Genomic DNA, 25,711 nt, shown 5'->3' on the forward strand with positions numbered 1-25,711 from the left:
CCCCCCCTCTCCGACTACAGCCAGTGTACAAAGAGCTAATTATGACCCAGTGAGTCTCGGGGGGGGGGCTCTGTCGTCACGAACACAACACACACTCACCTGAGCTGCTGAGTAGCTGAGGTGATTATCTCAGTAATTGGTCCGAGGCGGTCAACAGAAAAGTTTTCTCCTTCGTCCTCTGAGGAGAGAAACTTTGGCCTGTTAGCAAACACATTAACAACAACTTTATAAGATAATTTAATACATGGTTATATAATATACAGAGTAATACAAAATAATATGATGTAACACGTTCTAATAAATAACATCAATAATAATGAAGTGGGACTTAATGATGTTTTCTGTATTCCACTCAAACATCCAAAATCCAGATTAAGGATTACGTTTTAATGTCTTTGTCTGACACACACACACACACACACACACACACACACACACACACACACACACACACACACACACACACACACACACACACACACACACACACACACACACACACACACACACACAGTTTGGCATCACTTTAAGTAAACAAACTCCTCAAAAGTTGGCATTACATAACTCTTCATGAACATATTCAAACATGACATGTCAGAAAGCGTGTAATGTAAAAGATAACTGTGTTAATGTCTGTAATGAGGGGGGGGGGGGGGTTCATGGTGATATCTGTTAGTTTATTGGTTACCCTATTCTCCTGTAGTGTGTACCACATGTCTGAGTTTTACAATCCACCTCTCCTCCTCAGAAGTCTCCACTTCAGAGTCCCTTACTGTGCATCCTTCCTCTGCACATTGTGAGGCTTCTTACACACACAGACTGCCTATCACTTAAAAGCTTAAAATATAATGTACCGGTCACATCCTCACGATGCTGATGGCAAACACTCTACCGATGCAATAGGGAACGTTCGGAGTGCCTCATAACAGCCTTCATAAAGATCTCATCAGCATCAGAACCAGAAGTCCTTTATGCGTCCCGCATCGTGGAAATGTTCATGAACAGCAGATCGTGCAGGTAAGGTCAAGAGACAAATAAAAGAATGGCTAAGTATGCACACGTCATTAATAACACAATAGTTAAAAAACAATATAACAGACATGTTCGCCATGTTAGTAAAAGTAGCAGTAGGAGGGTATATTGCACAAAGTATTGTATATTTTTAATTGGAGGATAAAAACCTCTTTATTGGCCACAAATACATTTAAAAAGCACACATTGAAATGTGGTCTCTGCTTGTAACCCATCCTAGTATAGCTATTGAGGGCCCTCTCCCAGCAGTAGCAGTCCACACTCCGTTTTTAGATCTGTGCGGGGACTTGAACCGACAACCCTACGGCAGTCATTCCACATCAGAAGTCTGGTAGCTCTGTGTACAAATGTGCAAAATAATCTGAGGGTTGTCTGAAGATAAAAAAAGTGAACTGATGATGTATGCCACTGTGATGCTGTTGTCGCTCATGACCAGTACAGAGGCCCACTGACCCACAGCCCCCCTCTCCCTCCTCATCAGTCCTGCGTTGCCCCAGCAAGCACAGACGATGAAAAGGAGCCAGACATGTCCAAAAGATAAAATGTAATGAAGGGGCCAGGCGTTGACCAAGATGCCGCCTTGCATATGTCCTCCACACTCACACTGTTAAATAAGGCTGTTGACACAGCCATGGCTCGTGTAGAGTGTGGACGGACCCCCGTGGGGAAGGCTCTCCCCGCCTGTCCGTAGGCATGTGCAATGTACTCGCAGACACCCTGCCAGGCGTTTCTTGGACAGAGCTTTTCCAGTTACCCCACCCCGAAACACACAAACAGCTGTTCTTTGTGTCTAAGGTCAGCCGTGCGCTCCACATAACATGCCAGCTTACTCACCGGGCAGAGGAGGTGTAATTTAGCCTCCCTCGCCCCACTATGGGGGAGACTAAAACCCCCCAACTGAATAGCCCTCGACCTGATCGCACTCCTTAGGCTCTTGGACACAAAGGAGGGGTTCGGTCTGAGTGTCGCCCCGCTCCGGTCACCCCAGATTATTAAACAACTCGGGTGCACCGATAAAGCGGTTAACTCGGACACTCTTTTGGCTGACGTTAAGGCAAGTAGCAATGCTGTCTTCCACGACAGTGCTTTCAGGGAGGAGAGCTCCAGAGGCTCAAATGGTCCTGTGACCAGAGCCTCGAGCACCAGCGGCAGGTCCCACTACGGGGCGGAGGCGTGCACGACTGGGCGCAGCCTCCTGACCCCCCGCAAAAACCGCAACATTAGCGGCTGAGTAAAAACTAACCTGCCGCCACTAAAGCTTCGGAGCAATCTCGACATGAAAGTTAGCGTCCCTCAGGTCGATGGCTGCACCAGTCCCAGTAACTGTTTTATAGTTAACATCTGGAATTTTCTGCGTACAATGTGGAGATTCAGACTGGGCCTGAATTCGCCTGTCTTTTTGAGCACCAGGAAGTACAGGGAATAAGGCCCCCCCCCTCTCTTATGCCAAAACTGGAGTGAATAACTCAGTCTCAGCGTCCTGTCCATCCACTCCGTTAACACGCAGCTGCGTTTCCATTCCCATAACACTGTGTTAGGGGATGTGCAATCAGCTGTGGGGCCCCAGCAATAAAGCTGTCATACTCTCTGGCGACCCGTCCCGCCGCAAAACTCCCCGTGAAGGAAAGTTCTGCTCATGGGAGGCCTGTGAGAGATATAACAAACCAGTCTCACAAAAAAACGTGTTGGTCCACAACGTAGGACGTAGTATTTCTACAAAAACGCCTCTGAAATTGTAAGATCTCTACGTTTTTGTTTAGCAGCGTCCCTAGCAACCACCTTGGTAACAATGAACACGTTGTATGGACACAATTTCCTGAAGTACTCTTCGTAATAACTAGCAAACTAAAGATCATGTACATCCACTGCACACATAATCTGAAATAACAACTCATATTTCTCGCATCAAATGACATCAAAATGCATTTTAATGGCCAAACTAACCTTAAAATAGGCATTTTCCACCGAGAATAAATCGAAGGTCGGCCATGTTTTTATTTTTCTGCGGGGAGAAATTTGAAGATCACGTGACATAGACGCCAGCCATTTCAGAGGCGTTTTTGTAGAAATACTACGTCCCACGTTGTGGACCAACGTAGTTATTACACGTTTAGATGTGAGACTGGGTTGGATATAACCACCTTACGGTACTGCTCTCGACAAAGCATCAGCCATCACATTTTTGGAACCTTTGAGTCGTCCGATGTCTAGATGGAAAGGCTGTAGACCTTCCTGCTGCTGCTTCACCAACTCACTAAGAGAGACAGACAATGGAACAACAGGCAACGAAAAAACAACATTCTCCGAATTGCCTTTTGGCCCTTGCGCTTTATAGGCCTGGGCTCGTGTTACTGCACTAGCTGGAAAAAATGTGTTATAAGCTGGACATTGTATTACTTCTTGTGTGCTTCAGATTTCTTCCTGTTGTCAGCCATGGCCTATGACAGATATGTGTCTATATGTAAGCCTCTGCAATATCATAATATAATGACAACAACTACAGTGAGTGTCATTCTCTGTTTGGCTTGGCTTGTGCCTGCGTGTGAGATTGCAGTTTCAATTATTCTGATTGTTAATACTAAATTCTGTCATTTTACTTTAAAATCATTTATATGCAACCATTCAATTTACAATCTCTTTTGCATTAGTTCAAAAGTAATAACTTTATACGATCTGTATGTTCTGTTCAGCATGGCCCTTTTACCTTTGCTCTTCATACTTTTCACTTACACCAGAATACTGATCATCTCCTATCGAAGCGGTAGAAATGTCCGGAGAAAAGCTGCACAGACTTGTTTACCCCACCTCGTAGTTTTATTCTGCTTCTCCTGTTTGTGTTCATATGATGTTGTAATAGGCCAACTTGGATCTGATTTACATTCCATAATGACTTTACAGGCATTCTTGTATTACCCCCTCTTTAATCCAGTTATATATGGACTGAAAGTGAAAGAAATATTTAAGCACCTGAAGAAGTTGTTCTGTCGAGCAAAGTTGAACTGACATATGTTGCAGTACTTGTGATGTAAGTGATGCTAATGTGCATTTCTTCTGTAATAATATGCACATATGTGATGTTCTGATCTGTGGAAGATATTTCATGTATAACCTCTTTACTACATGTCCTGTACACAGTAGGCTCAGTTTGAACAATGTTATGAATACTTAATATGCTTCAATGAATAAAAATCATGTTTTTTAAATGATGTGATCTGAAGTGTTCATTGGTTTATCTAACCCACAGATGGTCTTGTCCATGAAAAAGAGTCTAGTGAGGAATAAGGCCCGAGTACAAAAGCATACCGAATGAACTGATGAGTGGGGTAGCAAGAACAAACTGAATTATCATAACATATGTTTCATCATTTCAGGCTCCTGATGGAAGTTTAATGGTGTTCTTCCAAATAGTGTCCAACAAAAAAGATACCTAAAGGAAGCATTAATGATACCTGAATACAGTCAGGCCACTAAACGTGATACACAATGATCTGTGGTGGAAAGGAAAAGAGACACGGGGCTCCTACAGGGAAACTCAAAGCTGTCAGTGCATAGATAATATAAAAACGAGGAGCCAGAAAATAAAGATATCTTAAAATGTCGTTTAACGTTCATCCTCTTCTGTTGCTGCTCAAGTGGAAATTATTAGTTTCCAATGGGTGGATAAAGCCCAGTTTTTTACTCACAAGAATACACACCGTTTGAGAAAGCAAATGAGCATCGGAGAGACATTTTAAACTAAACATAACAACAATAGTCTTGTTGAAATAAACTTGTAATAAAGGATATCTGTATTTGATAAGGACTGAAAATACCAGATTATAGACATGTGTTGAGGCAAAAGAGGCAATTGTTTATAAATCCTGAAAGTTGTGTAACTCGAGGGTAGGATCAAGGGTAATACCAACAATCATTCAGCTACTTGATTCAAGGGTTTAAGGGTCATTCTTCAACACAGGGTTGCACAACAAATAGAAGTTCTCTTCCCAAATGAGCTCAGGGATTATTCAGCGTTTTACACGCCATGTGCAGAATTTGATCAGTTGAACACAATGGAGTCATGTCTCTGTGAAGATGTGGGCACAACAATCTCCAAACTACATGTTCTGGGTTAGCCTGAGTCTTACTTCCAATTGTGTTATTTTCCATGAGTGGACAAGAGCATGCTGGTTGGTGGAATAGTTTTGAGTTCTAGCTGGGTTAGCTTTGCTTTACAACCCTCAGTTGCCTTTGGTACAGCTGGTCCGGTGTATGGTTGTAAGATAATGTGGCCGGAGAACGTCTCAATTACATTACATTACATTGCATTTAGCTGACGCTTTTATCCAAAGTGACTTACAATAAGTACCAGGAAGACACAACCTTGAAGAAAAAAGAATCATATAAGTACATCAGGTTTCATAGAGCCAAGCGTTTCAAGTGCTACTCAACTGGCTATAGATAAGCCAGTCCTTTATTAGTATATAAGTGCTCTGTTAGCAGTTCTTTGTTAGTAATTCTATCGCTCGAGGTGGAGTCGAAAGAGATGAGTTTTCAGTCTGCGCCGGAAGGTGTGTAAGCTTTCTGCGGTCCTGATGTCAATGGGGAGCTCATTCCTCGAGTCGTTTGGCTGATGCAGAGCGTAGTGCACGCGCTGGGGTGTACAGTTTAACCATGTCCTGGATGTAGGAGGGGCCAGATCCATTCGCAGCATGGTACGCAAGCACCAGTGTCTTGAAGTGGATTCTAGCAGCAAGCCAGTGAAGGCAGCGGAGGAGCGGCGTGGTGTGGGAACATTTAGGAAGGTTGAAGACCAGACGAGCCGCTGCATTCTGGATGAGCTGCAGAGGTCGGATGGCACATGCAGGTAGACCAGCCAGGAGGGAGTTGCAGTAGTCTAGGCGTGAGGTGACGAGAGCCTGGACCAGAAGCTGCGTCGCTTTCTGGGTCAGCTGGGGACGTATCCTCCTGATGTTGTAAAGCGTGTATCTGCAGCAGCGGGTTGTAGCAGCGATGTTTGCAGTGAAGGACAGGTTGTTATCTAGGGTCACGCCCAGAGTCCTTGCCGTCTGGGTCGGGGAAACAACAGAGGTGCCGATGTTGATAGTCAGGTCAAGAGTGGGACAATCTTTTCCCGGAAGGAAAAGCAGTTCAGTCAAATGTTCCCTGTCCATAATTCAGTATCCATGCGTCCATTGTTACGAGTGTATCTCTGCGATACACAACGGAGAAAAAAACAAAAACAACAATTTAACAAAGTTCATGCGAGCTACCAGCTCTCACCAGTGGTGTAAAGTAACTAAGTACATTTACTATACTTGAGTATTTTCATTGTATGCTCCTTATTACCTCTACATTTTGGCAACACATATTATACTTTTTACTCACTACATTTATTTGAAAACATTAGTTACTAATTTATTTTGGAGGTACATATTATTAATAAACTATTATTGAGGGAGTTTTCTGCTAGTATTACAAGTTATTCATGTTTCTCACCATTTAACAGCTGCAAAATAAAAATGAATGCATCATTAATTATACTCAAGTGATATAATATATATTTTTCCAAAAATGTCCACTTTGAGTAATGAGTACTTTCGCCTCGGTCCAGCGCGAGGAAGGTGCTCTCCTGCGGGAAATGCTGCAGCGTCCGGCCAACCGGGAGGTCGATCCAGTGACCAGCCCGTTCCGGCCGCCGCTGATTGCCCTACAAAAGATGACAGCCGAAGACGATCCAGAGGCGTATCGGGACATTTTTGGGGGTTCAGCGGCGGCGTGCGGGTGGCCGGAGGAGGAGTGGGCAGTGCGGCTGCTGCCCCTGCTATCCGGGGGAGCACAGTTAGCCGCACACAGCCTGCCAGCGTCTTCTCGGCATAATACCGTCAGCTGAGGGGGGCCATCCTTGACCGGCTGGGCAGTACACCAGAAGGACATCGCCGCCGGTTCAGAGCCCTCCCCTTCGAGGACGCTGGCCGCCCCTTCTCCTACGCGCAGCAGCTCCTGGATGCGGCTAGATGCTGGCTTCAGCCGTGGATGCTCTCCGCTGAGGACGTCGTGGAGCAGGTGGCGATGGAGCAGTTTGGCGCCGGCCTGCCATCGTCAACGGCGTATCGGGTCCAGTGCCACCGCCCGGCCAGCTTGGAGGCAGCCATCGTCCTCGCGCAGGATCACCTCTCGCTTCCCCGGCGGAGTGTGAAGGAAGAGTCCCGACCACCTGCCGTTCCAGCGGGCCGACCTACCCCAGCCCAGAGGAGGAGATTCCCTGCAGCACCTGCTACTCCTACCCCATCTCACACACCCACTCCTCGTCATGCACACACACCACAGCGGCAGCATCCGACTAACTCTCTCCTTCTTTCTGTCTCTTCTCAGGGTCCAGTCTATGCATCTGGTCATCCGGCACCACAGGGGGCTCCTCAGACGGGCAGGGTTGCTGGAAGTGCGGACAGCCCGATCCCGAGGGGACGTATCGTATACCAGTATGTATGCAGGGGGGTACACACCAGGCTCTGATGGACACAGGCTGTAATCAGACGATGATCCATCAGCGCTTGGTTTGGCCTGGGGCATTGGTAGAAGCATCTTGGGTGAAGGTGAGGTGTGTGCATTTCCAGTACCCGGAGGTGGCGCTGGAAATTTCTTTTAGGGGCAAAAAGCATAGAGTCAGGGCTCGAGTTAGTAATCGCCTTACTGATCTTGGGGACTAATTGGCCGGGGTTTGCTAAGCTAGCGCAACACACTCTCACTCCCTAAGCGTCCAGGAGCGACGCTTGGTCAGGGTCCCGTGGCGTCCAGTTGTGACGCGCCGAGGCTCATTCAGCTTCATAAACAGACGCAAAGAGCTTTCAACTGATTGCAACTGATTTGCGTCCGTTTATGAAGGTGAAGGAGCCTCGGCGCGTCACAACTGGACGCCACGGGACCCTGACCAAGCGTCGCTCCTGGACGCTTAGGGAGTGAGAGTGTGTTGTTGTTTTACACAGAAACCTCCATGAGCCTATGTACATGTTCATTGCAGCTTTGTTGATTAACTCTGTTCTTTTCAGCACTAACGTCTACCCAAAGCTTCTGATTTACTTTTTCTCAGAGAAACAGATCATATCTCATTCAGCCTGTCACGTTCAGATTTTTTTGTATTACTCTTTATCTAGCTCAGAGTTTTTACTCTTGGCAGCCATGTCTTATGACAGATACAACCCAGTATCACGGCAAGACGTGAGCATGTGACGATTTACCATGCTGGGAGGCGTGAAGATGTCACGATTTCGTCTCTTCAAATGTGACAGTTACACGGTATTGTTAACCCATGTTAACCAGTGGAGAAATAACCGGAAATGCCAAGCAAATGCTACCCCGACGTAATGATTTATTTTTTAATAGTCACACTCGATTACGCCGATTGTCTTGTTGCCCCAGCTGGTCGACACCTCTTTTAGCAGAAACAAAGGCTACATTAATGTATTAAATCGATATTAATCCATGCGTGTGGATCATAGGTGTGGATGTGGAATTAACGGACGTGATGTTGTGCGATTGCGTTGCCAGGCAACAGCTTCGGTTCATGTTAATTTACAAACTCTTCAACTACAACCGTAGTTATATTTAAAAACATGTTAGAAGGCCTCACGAAATACTTGAATGCAAATTAAAATGTAATTGTGAAGGAATGTGTGTATAACAAAATACATCGGTGATAAACGAAACCGGAAACAGACGTAGGCAAGATCCTCAGCTCGATGATTGGATGGTTTAGCCGCAATGCATGCTGGGATTTGGTGTTTATGTGATGTGAAATCTGAAAACGTTTTTTAAAAATAAAATAATACTTTATTCCGAGTGTGCTTGCTTTTCTCTTTGAAAGTCATCACATAACGGCATTGTAATACACGGTTCGGCTGCATTAAATATTACATATCTGCCGTAGTTCTCTATTTATAGAGCCCTGATGAGAAGACTTCTAGACAAACATGAGGAACTGCCGCCAAAACTGAAAACGTGACGTGGATCATAAATATATCAGCAATTAAACAACATCTTACATTTCTTTTCACACAATACGTCTCCTTGCAGTCAACACTAATTCGGCTAACTTTTATATTTGATCCAATTGGTTGATAGGCTGTATTTACACCATAAAGGTGCAGAGCTGATAGAAGGTACACCTGGTGGTTGAAGAACGTTATTGAATTTTATTATTGTATTATTAGATATTAATAGGATCCCTATAAAGTATATTCATTACTCGTTATTCTCTACTAATAGTTAATTAAAGACTGTATATATTGAATAGTTTGCACACCCCTTTCAAGATTTCAAGATTTTCTAAGCTAAGGTTTATTGACATATCATATTATACACAACTATGGTGTAGTTATGCAATGAATGAAAAATGTGGGTCGCAGGTTCCTCAACAGTGCATTACAAGACATCTATCAATATGTGTGTATACCTCCAGCATTAAACTATCATTCTGCACATTTCTTATACTATCTACATATCTTATAAGAGTATATAATACATATGTATAATATCAGTGTAATAATAAACAAATAATAAACAAATAAGTCCTTAAACATAGTTAATATTGCAGGAAAGCAATATATTAGACGTTAAGTACTTTGTCAGGCTTAATATTTATCTGTAGATACAAATGTCACTGTGTATGCTCTGCATGTGTGACCATTAAAGAGGGTTTCATCCCTCCATATTCTTCTTCTATACCCCCAAAGCTTTTTTCTTATTCAAAAGAAGACCTTAACCTAAAGTACTCTTTAATGTTTAAATTAAGCCTTATTAGTTTGTCTGTTTTGCACTTCCTCCTATTATCTAATAATAAAATAATACAATTCAATAACGTGCTTTAACCACCAGGTGTCCCTTTCTATCAGCTCTGCACCGTTATGCTGTAAATATACCAATATACCAATTGGATCAAATATAAAAGTCAGCCGAATTAGTGTTGATACTGCAAGGAGACGTATTGTGTGAAAATAAATGGACGATGTTGTTTAATTGCTTATATATTTATTATCCACGTCACGTTTTCAGTTTTGGCGGCAGTTCTTCCTGTTTGTCTAGAAGTCTTCTCAGCAGGGCTCTATACATAGAGAACTACGGCAGATATGTAATATTTAATGCAGACGAACCGTGTATTACAATCCCGTTATGTGATGACTTTCAAAGAGAAGAGCAAGCACACTCGGAATAAAGTATTATTTTATTTTTAAAAAACTTTTTCAGATTTCATATCACATAACACCAAATCCCAGCATGCATTGCGGCTAAACCATCCAATCATTGAGCTGCCTACTGCCAACGTCAGTTTCCGGTTTCGTTTATCACCGATGTATTTTGTTATACACACATTCCTTCACATTTAATTTGCATTCAAGGATTTCGTGAGGCCTTCTAACATGTTTTTAAATATAACTACGGTTGTAGTTGAAGAGTTTGTAAAATAACATGAACAGAAGCTGTTGCCTGGCAACGCAATCGCACAACGTCACGTCCGATAATTCCACATCCACACGCATGGATTAACATCGATTTAATACATTAATGTAGCCTTTGTTTCTGCTAAAATATGTGTCGACCAGTTGGGGCAACAAGAAAATCAGCGTAATCGAGTGTTTTAAAAAATAAATCATTATTATATTAATATTGACAATAACAACCGACCGTCGGGGTAGCATTTGCTTGGCATTTCCAGTTATTTCTCCACTGGTTAACATGGGTTAACAATACCGTGTAACTGTCACATTTGAAGGGACGAAATCGTGACATCATCACGCCTCCCAGCATGGTAAATCGTCACATGTTCACGCCTTGCCCTTGAGGTTGGACAGATATGTGTCTATATGCAAACCTCTGCAATATTCAAATATCATGAGAAAAAGAACTGTTACTGTCTGTCTGGTTTTATCCTGGGCTCTTCCTGCTTGTCATTTAGCAGTGCCGGTAGCATTCAGTGCTAACACCGCTCTCTGTGGTTCTCCATCCAAAGAAGTCTTTTGCAACAACCTGATTAACAAACTGCACTGTGTTCGGTGTGGTTGTTCTGATTAACATGTCCTTTCTCCCGGTGCTTTTCATACTCTATATGTACACTCAGATATTTATAATAGCCTACCGAAGCTGTGGAGAGGTCAGGAGGAAAGCAGCTCAGACCTGTTTCCCCCACCTGCTGGTTGTGATCAACTTATTCTGTTTGATTATTTATGATGTCGTCACGGATAAACTGGAAGATGACTTTCCAAAAACTGGACGTTTAATAATGGCTTTACAAATGCTGTTGTATCATCCTCTCTTTAATCCTATCATATACGGACTCAAAATGAAAGACATCTCTAAACACCTGAAGAGGATGTTCTGTTCGGACTCTTTAAATCCAAACACGTAGGGTTGTTTTTATTCATGATAACTGGATGATGTGTAAGCCTTAAGGCTCTTAGGCAACGTTATATCTTCAAATGTACCTAATTATGTACGATTTGCTCTCTTTCTTTCTTTAAATTGAAAGTAAAGGTTGTTTTCAACAGGTTGCAATTGTATGGTTCACACAGCATGACGACTGTTTGTATATTATGCTCGTATTGTATGGACACAATCATTTGTCTGATAACTCAAACATCATCTCTTCCTCCTCTCTGCAGTTTTGTTCAGGGGAAAGGATTCTGCTAAATCATCAGATTCGTGCCTATAAGCCTTTGCGGAAATGTGATTTATAATTATTTATTGGATGAAAACAAGAAAACAATGTTTACCTGTTCATATCTCTCACTGCAATGTATTCATGAATATTATACCTGTGTTATTCATATGCTTATTGTATTCATCTTGCTTTGTAATGACTGTTTTTGAATGTGTTTAAAAGCACTGTGCCATGTGTTGAAAGCTGCTGTATAAATAAACCTGCCTTGCCGAGCAGTTTGGAGTTTTGTTGTTTCAGACACCTTTGCACAATCAGCAGTCAGTCATTCCCAGGTCTAAGGACGCCACCTGGTGGACAAAAGACAGAAGTGTAAAACAGAAGAAAGTCTTGCACACAAATGTAAAAATAAAGACAATTCTGAGAGAATGTCTCGTGTTTTTTAGTTTTTACAGTATTTAACTGGGCATGTATATGAAGTATTACAGGTGAGGGTGCAAGGTGCCGCAGGATTTGTTAATTATTGAAAAAATAATATTCCTTGTGTGATGTGCTCGCTTGTTTGGCACATTACACATTTGTATGGTTATAAAATGGCACAGAGAGAAAGCATAGATGAGTTGGGAGCTGTTTTGTCAAAGATCGATTAATAAAATAATATTTTTCTTTAAAAAGAAATAAAACCCACTTATTTAGTTAAAAAATAAAGTAAATGATGCTGGTTACATAAATACAAGTGGTCGATCAGCTAGCTGCATTTAGAGTCGAAATGTTTGACTCTAAATCACATAGTTAAAGTATTTTATGTGATTTTTAAAACAAATCTCATGTAAATAATGCACGTGTGTAGGATTACTTTCCTACAACGGTAGCAATATCTAGCTTCATTTTTTGAAAAAGGTATGTTTTCAAAAATATATATATATTTTTAGTATCTATCAATTATTTCAATTTAGATGTTTTTATAATAATCTATTTTTATCAGCGGGGTTAAAGCAAATTCTTAATCTCTAAGGAGGTGACCCAGGGACTATTATCCTGTGATGACCACACACACACACACACACACACACACACACACACACACACACACACACACACACACACACACACACACACACACACACACACACACACACACACACACACACACACACACACACACACACACACGCACGCACGCACACACACCATGTATACATCACTTCAGGGGACATTAGATTGACTTACATGCATTTCCTGGAGACTTATCCTAACCTTAACCATAACCAACACATGCCTAACCCTTACCCTAAATGAATGATTCCCCTCATGGGGACCTCCAATTTGTCCCCATAAGGGAGGCGAGTCCCCACACGTGACTGTGTAAACCGATTTAGGTCCCCACAAGTATAGTAATGCTAGGCCACACACACACACACACACACACACACACACACACACACACACACACACACACACACACACACACACACACACACACACACACACACACACACACACACACACACACACACACACACACACACACACAATGCCTCTTGGGCACCACACTGTCTCAATTGATCCACACTGTGAATATGAGAGGGGAACATGTGTGTAGTAAATGCTTTAGTTTAGACAATAAGAAATATGAAGTTAACTGTAAGGAGTGGCTCATTTTTTTTAAAATAAACAATAATATTCTGTTTTTAATATCTCACATCTGAAAGTTTAATTTAAAAGAAGAAGAGGCACCTAAAATGAAGATTGTTATTTCAAGCTACGGTGGAAGACGCCGCTGGTGGGGGCCATGGTCAAATATGCGTGTGTTAATAATTGCACGTTTTCACTGCTCATATATATGTGGGTTCGGGTCGGGTTGCGGATCTTGTGCCGACGGGTCGGGTCGGGTTGCGGAAATAATTGGCAATATGTGCGGGTAGCGGGGCGGGTTCGGTATTGCACGTCGCGGGGCGGGAGCGGGTCTTGAAAATCTGACCCGTGCAGGACTCTGCATGGAGCGTCTGTGCATCATCCGCCGCTAAGACAGCCCTTGGGCCTCACAGCTCCACGGGAGGCGTGTGCGTTGGTGTTCAGATCAGGGGGTCACAGGTTCAAACCCCACTGCAGCAGCATGTCTTTGTGTCCCTGGGCAAGACATAAATCTGTAATCCACATGGTCCCTAAACCAGGCGACGGCTGGTGACTACCGCCGCCTTAACGACGCCACTACGCCAGACCGCTACCCGGTCCCTCACATCTAGGAATTCTCTATACACCTGGTGGGAAAGCTGGTCTTCTCCAAAGTGGATCTGGTGCACCCCTCAGACGTCCCCAAAACTGCGGTGATTACGCCGTTCGGGTTGTTCGAGTTTCTGCATATGCCGTTTGGACTTAAGAATGCAGCTCAGTCCTTTCAGCGGCTGATGGATTCGGCGCTCAGAGACATGCCATTCATCTTTGTCTATTTAGACGACATCCTCATTGCCAGCTCCTCTGAAGAAGAGCACCAGGCACATCTCCGAGACCTTTTTGCGAGACTTAACCAACAAGGCCTGATTATCAACCCCGGTGAAGTGTCAGTTCGGGTTGTCCTCCATCCACTTCCTCGGACATCTCATCAGCAAAGATGGAGCCGCCCCCCTCCCGTCGAAAGTGGAGGCCGTGTCCGCCTTTCCCCGACCGCCCACAGCTCGGGCGCTCCAAGAGTTCCTCGGGATGGTGACGTTTTATCATCGGTTCATCCGCCAGGCTGCCCACACCATGCGCCTGCCGCTGTACGAGGCCCTCAAAGACAAGTCCCCCAGCTGGGCCATAGACTGGACGCCTGAAAGGGAGACCGCCTTCGATGCAACCAAAACCGCCCTGAGCGAAGCCGCCATGTTGGCTCAACCTTCACACAAGGCCCCCATCGCTATCACCACCGACACGTCTGACTACGCTGTAGGCGCGGTGCATGAACAATGGGTCGACGGTGCCTGGCAACCGCTCACCTTTTTCAGTCGCCAGTTGATCCCCAGGGAGCACAAGTACAGTGCTTTCGACAGGGAACTCGTTGGCCTCTGGTTGGCGGTTCGCCACTTCCGTTTCCTGCTGGAAGGCCGTGAGTTTACGGCGTTCGTGGATCCCAAGCCACTCACATTCTGCATGTCCAAAGTGACTGAGCCGTGGTCCGCCCGCCAGCAATGCCGGCTCTCGTACATATCCGAGTACACCACGGACATCCGACACATCGCTGGTAAGGCTAACGTGGTCACGCACTGCCTCTCCAGAGCGGTCATCGGAGCTGTACAGCTGGGCCTTGATTACCTCCGCATAGGCACGGACCAGGCCTTTGACCACGGGGTCCAGACCCTTAAGGCCTCGGACACAGGATTACACCTGGAGGAGGTGACGGTCAGTGACTCGGGTGCGAAGCTGTGGTGTGACATATCCACGGGCCAGGCTCGACCGCTGGTATCTGCGAAGTGGTACGGACCCGTTTTTGAGGCGATTCATAACCTTTCCCACCCCGGCAGGAAACCGTCCATGAAGTTGGTGTCGCAGAAGTTTGTGTGGCAAGGGCTTAAAAAGGACATGATCCTAGGTCGACTCATGCATGGCCTGTCAACGGGCTAAAGTGCACTCCCATATTCCCAATAAAATACCCAATATTAACGGTGTGTGTGTCTGCCCAAGGACAATTTAAATATAGAGGTGATGTCATACATAATAACCTAATGAAAGTAAATGTAACAACTACTACAGTGCAACAAAACAGGAAGATTACATGTGGTCTCTTAAACATAAGATCTCTAGCATCTAAAGCAATATTGGTAAATTATTTAATATCAGATTATAATATTGATATAGCTGTCTCACTGAAACTTGGTTGAGACATGAAGAATATGTCAGCATAAATTAGGCCACTCCACCCAGCCATATCAATACTCATATTGCCCGAGGCACGGGCCGAGGAGGTGGAGTTGCAGCAATCTTTGACTCAAGTTTACTTATCAATACTAAACCAAAATGAAATTATACCTCCTTTGAAAGGCTCGTTTTTAGTCTTACGCATCCGACCTGGAAAACTTTGCAGCCAATCTTATTTGTAACAGTGTATCGTGCACCAGGTCCTTATTCAGAATTCTTATCAGAATTCGCTGTTTTTATCAACTTTGGTACTTAAAACAGATATTATATTATATTGGTTTCTGTCAGAGTGTAAATAAACCAAACCACTGCTATAATCACAATCTCGACCTTGTTCTGACTTATGGTATTGAAATTGATTAACTATTAGTCGAACCGCATCATCCTGCTTTATCCGACCATTTCTTAGTAACTTTTGAAGTACTGTTACTAGACTACAAAGCTGCATTTGATACTATCGACCATGACATCTTATTGCAAAGACGAGAGCACTTAGTTGGCATAAAGGGAACTGCTTTAGGCTGGTTTAGGTCCTATCTATCTGAACGCTCTCAGTTTGTACGTGTCAACGATGAATCTTCCATGCAAACCAAAGTTAGCCATGGAGTGCCACAGGGCTCAGTGCTCGGACTTATTTTGTTCACATTATATATCCTTCCGTTAGGCAATATTATAAGGAATCATTCTGTAAACTTTCATTGTTATGCGGATGATACTCAACTATATTTATCAATCAAGCCTGATGAAATTAATCATCTAAATAAAATTCAAGACTGCCTCAAGGACTTAAAAACGTGGATGACCTTAAACTTTTTGATGTTAAACACGACCAAAACTGAAGTTATTGTACTCGGCCCGAAGAATCTACGAAACAAATCATCTAAAGATATACTAACTATGGATGGCATTAATTTGGCCTCCAATGAGACTGTAAGGAATCTTGGTGTTATATTTGATCAGGATTTATCCTTTAACGGCCACATCAAATCAATCTCAAGGACCGCCTACTTCCATCTACGTAACATTGCAAAACTCAGGAATATCTTGCCTCAAAACGATGCAGAGAAACTAGTCCATGCATTTGTTACTTCAAGGCTGGATTATTGTAACTCTTTATTATCAGGGAGTACCAAGAAGTCAGTCAAGTCGCTTCAGCTGATTCAAAATGCTGCAGCTCGTGTACTAACCAGAGTTAGGAAAAGGGACCACATTACTCCTGTTCTGGCTGCCTTACACTGGCTCCCTATAGAACACAGGATAGAATTTAAAATTCTTCTTCTCGCCTACAAAGCCCTTAATGGTAAGGCGCCATCTTACCTTAAAGAACTCATTATACCCTACTGTCCTACTAGGGCATTGCGTTCCAAGAATGCAGGGTTGTTGGTTGTTCCTAGAATCTCTAAAAGTACAATGGGAGCCAGAGCCTTTTCTTATCAAGCTCCACATTTGTGGAATCAGCTTCCAGTTAGTGTTCGGGCGGCAGACACCCTATCCGTTTTTAAGAGTGCGCTTAAGACCTTCCTTTTTGATAAAGCTTATAGTTAGGGCTGATTAGATTCAGCCCCTAGTTTTGCTGATATAGGCTTAGTTTGTCGGGGGACATCTTACTTCTTCCTTCTCTCTGTCTATACCTGTGTACTCTCATGTTCCGATTAACCCAGCTTCCCCACATTTTTTTTCTTTTTGGTGTCTATATACGCCAGGATCCGGAGTCATGGATGATCCTGCGGTCCTGTGTCCTGGATCGCGAGCCCTGGATCTTGAGTCGTGGCTGTGGTCCTGGATCATCGGTCCTGGATGGATATCCTTGTGGATTCATCTTCCTATTATACACACATGCATTTCCAAACATTTGGACTACCTATGTTGCAAATGTATCATCTTTTCAATTTACACACGGCATCTATTGCACGTCTGTCCATCCTGGGAGAGGGATCCCTCCTCTGTTGCTCTCCCTGAGGTTTCTCCCATTTTTCCCTTTAAACTGTGTGTTTTCTCCGGAGGTTTTACCTTGTACGATGTGAGGGTCTAAGGACAGAGGGTGTCGTATTGTCATACTGATATTCTGTACAAACTGTGAAGTCCACTGAGACAAATAACATTTGTGATTTTGGGCGATATAAATAAACATTGATTAATTGATTGATTGATTTCGGGCCCCTTCTCTGTTAGAAGATATAATTAATCGTTTTCTTCACTTTTCTCTTCTTTCCATGCGTGGGTGTGCCTGGCAGGTCGCCTATGAGCACCCAAATTCAGCCTGAAACCTCCAGGATTTGTGTGCTAAGCTCCATAAACTGATAAAATCACCCAGAAATGTCACTTTCCTAGCCCAAAAATATATAATACAAATACATTTAGATATTAAAAGGTACAATTGTGCTCCAAATGACCCGGAATTGGATTTATATAGCCCCATGATAGTGATTAGGCAAGGCAAGGCAAGGCAAGGCAAGTTTATTTATAGAGCACTTTTCAACGCAAGGCAATTCAAAGTGCTTTACAAAACAAAAAAAACAAAAATGAAAGACATTAAGCATTAAAAAAGAAAAGCTAATCAAATAAACATTAAGAAAAAATACATGGATAAAAGTTACAGTGCAGTCTAAAATATAAATAGTTCAATTAAACATTACAAGAAAAAGTACATGGATAAAAGTTACAGTGCAGTTTAAGATATGAATAGTTCAAATAAAAGCAGCGACAAAAAGAAAAGTCTTCAGCCTGGATTTAAAAGTAGTCAGAGTTGCAGCGGACCTTACAAATCTTTTTCATGGAAAAAAGTGTTAAAACGCCTGATTAAAGCATATACAGGACCCCAGTGAGCTCCAGAGTATGTGCATTTTTCAGGGAACCATATTAATGATAAAATAAATGCATTTAAATGCAAAAATAATGATTTAAAATCATTTCAGGGGAAAAAGTGTGTAGAGAGCCTCACTTTCCAAGGCAGAAATAGTGATTAAAATGCGGGGAAAGTGTCTTAAATATGGACCCAGAGAGCAGGATGCAGCACCTTTTTTGAAAGGCGGGGAAAAGTGTTTTTAAACGTCTGAAAGAGTGTTTTAGCCTTTCCTTTTTGAGGAGTTTTTTTTAACATTGAACCTCTCCTGGAAATGTACAGATTCTGTACTCCAGGAGAGGTTCAATGTTTAAAAAAAATCCTACAAATGGACACGAGTCAGAATGCAGAACCGGACATTCTGAGCCAGGAAAAGTGTTCAAAATTCCTGGGAAAGTGTCTGAAATAGGAGCAAAGTACCGGTTGCTGCAGACAGCATCAGCTAATTTCACAAGACTGATGGTTCAAGTTTTAAACGTTTAAACCTTCCTTTCCAGGTTTTTACAAAAGTCTTCCTTTTCAGATTGTTAAACATTTTGAGAATTGTTTAATTTTCCCTTCAGATTTTGAAATGAAATAATGATTGATAGTTGAAGTAATGTAATTATGTTATCATGCCATAGTCTTTTGATTTAATATGTAATGAAGTAAACGTAAAATAATCCTAAATTGAAGACATTGCAATATTGATCAAACACAACTGTGAATTGTATACCTTAGCTGGATCTCTTATGGTCCTGAGTTTAAAATGCTTTTGATGAGTGATTGCCTTGAAGTAAACCTTTAAACTGCAAGCTTGTGTTGATTGTATAGTTTGATAAGGCAAGGCACGTTTATTTATATAACACCTTTAAACACGAGGCAATTCAAAGTGCTTTACAAAAAACGAAAGACATTAAGAAAATGGCATTTTAAATCAGTCATTAAAAAGAACAGATAATAAAATAAACATTAAAAGAAAAAATACATGTATAAAAGTTACAGTGCAGTTTAAGATGTGAATAGTCTTTAGTCTGGATTTAAAAGTAGTCAGAGTTGCAGCGGACCTGCAGTTTTCAGGGAGTTTGTTCCAGATATTTGGAGCATAATAACTGAACGCTGCTTCTCCATGTTTAGTTCTGACTCTGGGGACAGAAAGCTGACCAGTCCTTGAAGACCTGAGAGATCTGGATGGTTCATAATTTAGCAGTAGATCAGAAATGTATTTTGGGCCTAAACCATTCAAAGCTTTATAAACCAGCAGCAGTATTTTGTAATCTATTCTTTGACACACAGGAAGCCAGTGTAAAGACTTCAGAACAGGAGTGATGTGATCCACTTTCTTAGTGTTAGTGAGGACTCAAGCAGCAGCGTTCTGAATTAGCTGCAGCTTTCTAATAGATTTTTTAGTGAGACCTGTGAAGACACCATTGCAGTAGTCCAGTCTACTGAAGATAAAAGCATGGACAAGTTTTTCCAAATCCTGCTGTGACATCAGTCTTTTAATCCTAGATATGTTCTTTAGGTGATAGTAAGCTGATTTAGTAACTGTTTTAATGTGACTGTTGAAAATCAGGTCAGAGTCCATGACTACACCTAGATTTCTGGCTTTATCTGTTGTTTTGAACATTGCAGACTGAAGCTCAGCACACATTTTTTTTCGTTCTGCCTTGGCTCCAAAAACCATTACCTCAGTTGTATCTTTGTTTAATTGGAGAAAGTTCTGACACATCCAGTCATTGATTTGTTCAATGCACTTACTCAGTGTTTGAATTGGAGCATAGTCTCCTGGTACAATTGTTACGTAAATGTGTGTGTCATCCGCATAGCTATGGTAACTTATGTTGTTGTTTTTCATTATCTGAGCCAGTGGTAGCATGTAGATGTTAAAGAGAAGAGGCCCCAAGATGGAGCCTTGAGGTACCCCAAATGTCATATTTGTCAACTCAGATGTGTATTTACCTATAGAAACAAAGTTGTTTCTGTCCTTTAAGTAGTATTCAAACCAATTTAGACCAAAAGTCCCACCCAGTTTTCTAGTCGGTCGAGTAATATGTTGTGGTCAACAGTGTCAAACGCAGCACTGAGATATAATAATACTAACACTGAAGTTCTGCCACTGTCTGTGTTTAAGTGGATGTCATTGAAGACCTTTACAAGAGCAGTCTCAGTGCTGTGGTTTGGACGAAAGCCTGACTGGAACACATCAAAACAGTTATTTAAATGCAAGAAATTACTCAACTGTTTAAAAACAACTTTTTCAATGATTTTAACTAGAAATGGCAGGTTTGATATGGGCCTGTAATTGTTCATTACTGAAGCATCTAGATTATTATTTTTTAAGAGCGGTTTAATGACTGCAGTTTTCAGGGCCTGTGGAAAAATACCTGAGTGAAGAGATTTGTTTACTATATGAAGTAGATCTGAGGCCATGCAACGAAAAACATCTTTGAAAAATCCTGTTGGAATAATATCAAGGCAGCAGCATCGACCCACCAGTGAGGCTCCAGGAAAACACAGTCTCCAAACTAAGCAGAGTGAAGTCGTTCCTCAGTTTCATGGCACACGGTTTCAATCGCCTGTCTGACTGGCTCTTTTTGAGGGATCTCAAGAGGATACGCGGGTGGTCCCGGAGCCTGATGAAGTCAAGCCTTCAGGTCACGACCTCCGACTTCTACATCAAGAATATATCACACTTTCTCAAGTACATGGCCGACACACCGTGCAAGGGGAGCAGGCTCAGCCAAACCGACATGATTTTAATCAAACGGGAAGTAGTTGCCATCCTGAAGTCCCTGAAGAGAAAAGTACTTATCCACCAGATGCAAGTGAAGCGTGACAAGATGGAAGGTCTGCCGAGCCACAACGACCTAATGACATGCTTGACTTCGACCACCACTCGCATCCCTCAGCTCCTGGATGTGATGGCCAGCAATCCGACTACCGCGACCCGGACACTGCTCTATGGGTATATGACTCTTCATTGGAGCTGCATTTATGGCCACCGTCCGGGGGTCTACTCCAACATGACCAACGCCGAGGTCCGAAAGGCGGATACAACTGGCACTGCCTTCGGCTACCTGGTTCATGTGAGTGCTATTAATCAATGTATTTATTCTGGCAGTTATATGCATGATTGACATTGTATTGACACTCTCTATCTCTGTCATAACAGGTAAGTAACCACAAGACGGCCAACGCGTTCGGGGAGGCGCAGCTGTACCTCACCGTAGAAGAATTTGGATGGATGAAGTGGTGGCTGGAAATTAAGGGTACGCTGACCTGCACCCAGAGCCGTTACTTTCTGTACACAGAGGGGAAGAACCCGTTCAGGAAGCTTGCCTACTCCCTGAGGTTGGCATGGGCTGATGTGGGGCTCCGCAGTCCCATTAACTTCACCGACCTCCGCACAGTCCACGCCGATAATGCGAAGAGGTTTCAAGACAAAGGCAACCGCCAAAGAGTGAGTGATTTCATGTGTCACAACACTGCAACTGCGGACAAATTTTACGCGAATAATCCTTCTTTGAAGGAGGCTGCGGACATTCGGTTGCTCTTCACAGAGTCACTTCAAGCAGCGGCGGCGGCATCGACAGCAGCAGCAGCAGCGGGAAATGAAGACACTTTTGCGGGTATTGACATCGACAGTGACAACTCTGGAGAGGAGCACAGCCCGGCTCCCTACCAAGACTCCCTACCAAGACATGTCCCGAAGAGGGACCAGTCACTGGCCGAACACAACCCCTCAGACATGGGTGAAGAGAGGGTGCCATACTCTGCCCCAACTTCACCCACTGTTGCCAGTGATCAACTTGTAAATATGCAGTGTGTTGTTGTAATCAGTCCCCTTGTAAATACGTTATATCCTGTTTGAATTTATTTATTACTGTCAATATTACTGTAAATAAAGTTTGTTAAAATTACTAAGTCTTCTGTTTTTAATCCCACTATGGGTTTTCTTCTTTTAAGATCCCCAGGGGCACGATATTCTGGTTCTGGTGGTAGCATGTAGGTGTTTAGTCCGAGTGAGGAGTGCTCAAGTGTGGGATGATTTGTAAGGTAGAAGAGGGTAAAACAAGTTAAAGTGTGAACCTCCAGCAGGGCAGGTGGTGCTGTGAAGAAGGCCGACTATGGGTGCCGATGGGCGGACGGCAAAGCACCGCAAAGTAGACCCCCTTTAAGTGTAGCCAGGGGCACGAGCAAAATCCTCCATGGAGGTTGGGTGCTGCTGCTGTGAAGAAGGCCGACTATGGGTGCCGATGGGCGGACGGCAAAGCACCGCAAAGTAGACCCCCTTTAAGTGTAGCCAGGGGCACGAGCAAAATCCTCCATGGAGGTTGGGTGCTGCTGCTGTGAAGAAGGCCGACTATGGGTGCCGATGGGCGGACGGCAAAGCACCGCAAAGTAGACCCCCTTTAAGTGTAGCCAGGGGCACGAGAAAAATCCTCCATGGAGGTTGGGTGCTGCTGCTGTGAAGAAGGCCGACTATGGGTGCCGATGGGCGGACGGCAAAGCACCGCAAAGTAGACCCCCTTTAAGTGTAGCCAGGGGCACGAGCAAAACCCTCCATGGAGGTTGGGTGCTGCTGCTGTGAAGAAGGCCGACTATGGGTGCCGATGGGCGGACGGCAAAGCACCGCAAAGTAGACCCCCTTTAAGTGTAGCCAGGGGCACGAGCAAAATCCTCCATGGAGGTTGGGTGCTGCTGCTGTGAAGAAGGCCGACTATGGGTGCCGATGGGCGGACGGCAAAGCACCGCAAAGTAGACCCCCTTTAAGTGTAGCCAGGGGCACGAGCAAAATCCTCCATGGAGGTTGGGTGCTGCTGCTGTGAAGAAGGCCGACTATGGGTGCCGATGGGCGGACGGCAAAGCACCGCAAAGTAGACCCCCTTTAAGTGTAGCCAGGGGCACGAGCAAAATCCTCCATGGAGGTTGGGTGCTGCTGCTGTGAAGAAGGCCGACTATGGGTGCCGATGGGCGGACGGCAAAGCACCGCAAAGTAGACCCCCTTTAAGTGTAGCCAGGGGCACGAGCAAAATCCTCCATGGAGGTTGGGTGCTGCTGCTGTGAAGAAGGCCGACTATGGGTGCCGATGGGCGGACGGCAATGCACCGCAAAGTAGACCCCCTTTAAGTGTAGCCAGGGGCACGAGCAAAATCCTCCATGGAGGTTGGGTGCTGCTGCTGTGAAGAAGGCCGACTATGGGTGCCGATGGGCGGACGGCAAAGCACCGCAAAGTAGACCCCCTTTAAGTGTAGCCAGGGGCACGAGCAAAATCCTCCATGGAGGTTGGGTGCTGCTGCTGTGAAGAAGGCCGACTATGGGTGCCGATGGGCGGACGGCAAAGCACCGCAAAGTAGACCCCCTTTAAGTGTAGCCAGGGGCACGAGAAACATCCTCCATGGAGAGTGGGTGCTGCTGCTGTGAAGAAGGCCGACTATGGGTGCTGATGGGCGGACGGCAAAGCACCGCAAAGTAGACCCCCTTTAAGTGTAGCCAGGGGCACGAGCAAAATCCTACATGGAGGTTGGGTGCTGCTGCTGTGAAGAAGGCCGACTATGGGTGCCGATGGGCGGACGGCAAAGCACTGCAAAGTAGACCCCCTTTAAGTGTAGCCAGGGGCACGAGCAAAATCCTCCATGGAGGTTGGGTGCTGCTGCTGTGAAGAAGGCCGACTATGGGTGCCGATGGGCGGACGGCAAAGCACCGCAAAGTAGACCCCCTTTAAGTGTAGCCAGGGGCACGAGATTCTTGAGGGTGTGATCATCTTGGTTTAGTCCGTGGGGGAGTGCTTAAGTTCGGGGGCTCGGGGACCCAAGGTGCTCGAGGTTCTGGAGGTACATGGGAGGGATCCTGGAGCTCCTCAGTCCGTGTTTTGGGGGTCTTGGAGCGGCCCCGAAGAGGTGCCTTTGTCGGTGTACCTAATGGGTAAGAAAGCCAGTCTACACAGGTCGTGAAATGTGATTGAAATGTACAGAGTGCTGTACATTTCAATCACTTTGAATGGGAGTGGTGAGGTGTGGATGAAATGGCCATATCTCCCTTAAATTCACATCAAACTCACCCATCTTTCACACACTAATTCATGGGTAACAGAGCCATGTACACCATGCATTTAAAGTAATGTTAGCCAGCTTTCAGACACTAATTCGTGGGGAAGAAAGTCACCCTGGACGGGTCATCAAATGTGATTGAAATGGACAGATTCCTGTACATTTCAATCACTTTTAATGGGAGTCGTGAGGTGTGGATGAAATGGCCATATCTCCCTTAAATTCACATCAAACTCACCCATCTTTCACACACTAATTCATGGGTAACAGAGCCATGTGCACCATGCATTTAAAGTAATGTTAGCCAGCTTTCAGACACTAATTCGTGGGGAAGAAAGTCACCCTGGTCGGGTCGGGAAATGTGATTGAAATGTACAGAGTGCTGTACATTTCAATCACTTTGAATGGGAGTGGTGAGGTGTGGATGAAATGGCCATATCTCCCTTAAATTCACATCAAACTCACCCATCTTTCACACACTAATTCATGGGTAACAGAGCCATGTGCACCATGCATTTAAAGTAATGTTAGCCAGCTTTCAGACACTAATTCGTGGGGAAGAAAGTCACCCTGGTCGGGTCGGGAAATGTGATTGAAATGTACAGAGTGCTGTACATTTCAATCACTTTGAATGGGAGTGGTGAGGTGTGGATGAAATGGCCATATCTCCCTTAAATTCACAGAAACGTTACCCATCTTTCACACACTAATTCATGGGTAACAGAGCCATGTGCACCATGCATTTAAAGTAATGTTAGCCAGCTTTCAGACACTAATTCGTGGGTAATAAAGGCCTGTACATCTCCCTGTTTGAAAGGGCCATATCTCCCTTAAATTCACATCAAACTCACCCATCTTTCACACACTAATTCATGGGTAACAGAGCCATGTACACCATGCATTTAAAGTAATGTTAGCCAGCTTTCAGACACTAATTCGTGGGGAAGAAAGTCACCCTGGACGGGTCATCAAATGTGATTGAAATGGACAGATTCCTGTACATTTCAATCACTTTTAATGGGAGTCGTGAGGTGTGGATGAAATGGCCATATCTCCCTTAAATTCACATCAAACTCACCCAGCTTTCACATACTATTTCATGGGTAATAAAGCCATGTGCACACTGTATTTAAAGTAATGTTAGCCAGCTTTCAGACACTAATTCCTGGGGAAGAAAGTCACCCTGGACGGGTCATCAAATGTGATTGAAATGGACAGATTCCTGTACATTTCAATCACTTTTAATGGGAGTCGTGAGGTGTGGATGAAATGGCCATATCTTCC

At 44.0% G+C, this 25,711-nt stretch overlaps 2 protein-coding genes and 1 pseudogene across 2 annotated transcripts; all 3 read left to right on the forward strand.

Annotated features, from left to right (window-relative positions):
- The first annotated feature begins 2,573 nt into the window (after nucleotides 1–2,573).
- LOC117442769 (olfactory receptor 6C74-like) lies at nucleotides 2,574–4,035 on the forward strand. The gene is made up of 2 exons (XM_034078717.1): nucleotides 2,574–2,679; nucleotides 3,368–4,035. Exons 1-2 carry the CDS (start codon nucleotides 2,574–2,576, stop codon nucleotides 4,033–4,035), a joined length of 774 nt encoding a protein of 257 aa, XP_033934608.1.
- A 2,563-nt stretch (nucleotides 4,036–6,598) lies between these two features.
- LOC117442770 (olfactory receptor 4M1-like) lies at nucleotides 6,599–11,987 on the forward strand (annotated as a pseudogene).
- Nucleotides 11,988–21,423: 9,436 nt separating this feature from the next.
- LOC139433462 (uncharacterized) lies at nucleotides 21,424–22,332 on the forward strand. The gene is made up of 2 exons (XM_071202486.1): nucleotides 21,424–21,463; nucleotides 21,550–22,332. Exon 2 carries the CDS (start codon nucleotides 21,622–21,624, stop codon nucleotides 22,246–22,248), a length of 627 nt encoding a protein of 208 aa, XP_071058587.1. The 5' UTR covers nucleotides 21,424–21,463; nucleotides 21,550–21,621; the 3' UTR covers nucleotides 22,249–22,332.
- The last annotated feature ends 3,379 nt before the right edge of the window (nucleotides 22,333–25,711 follow it).

Source organism: Pseudochaenichthys georgianus, unplaced genomic scaffold (genome assembly GCF_902827115.2).
Source record: "Pseudochaenichthys georgianus unplaced genomic scaffold, fPseGeo1.2 scaffold_470_arrow_ctg1, whole genome shotgun sequence".
NCBI lineage: Eukaryota > Metazoa > Chordata > Actinopteri > Perciformes > Channichthyidae > Pseudochaenichthys > Pseudochaenichthys georgianus.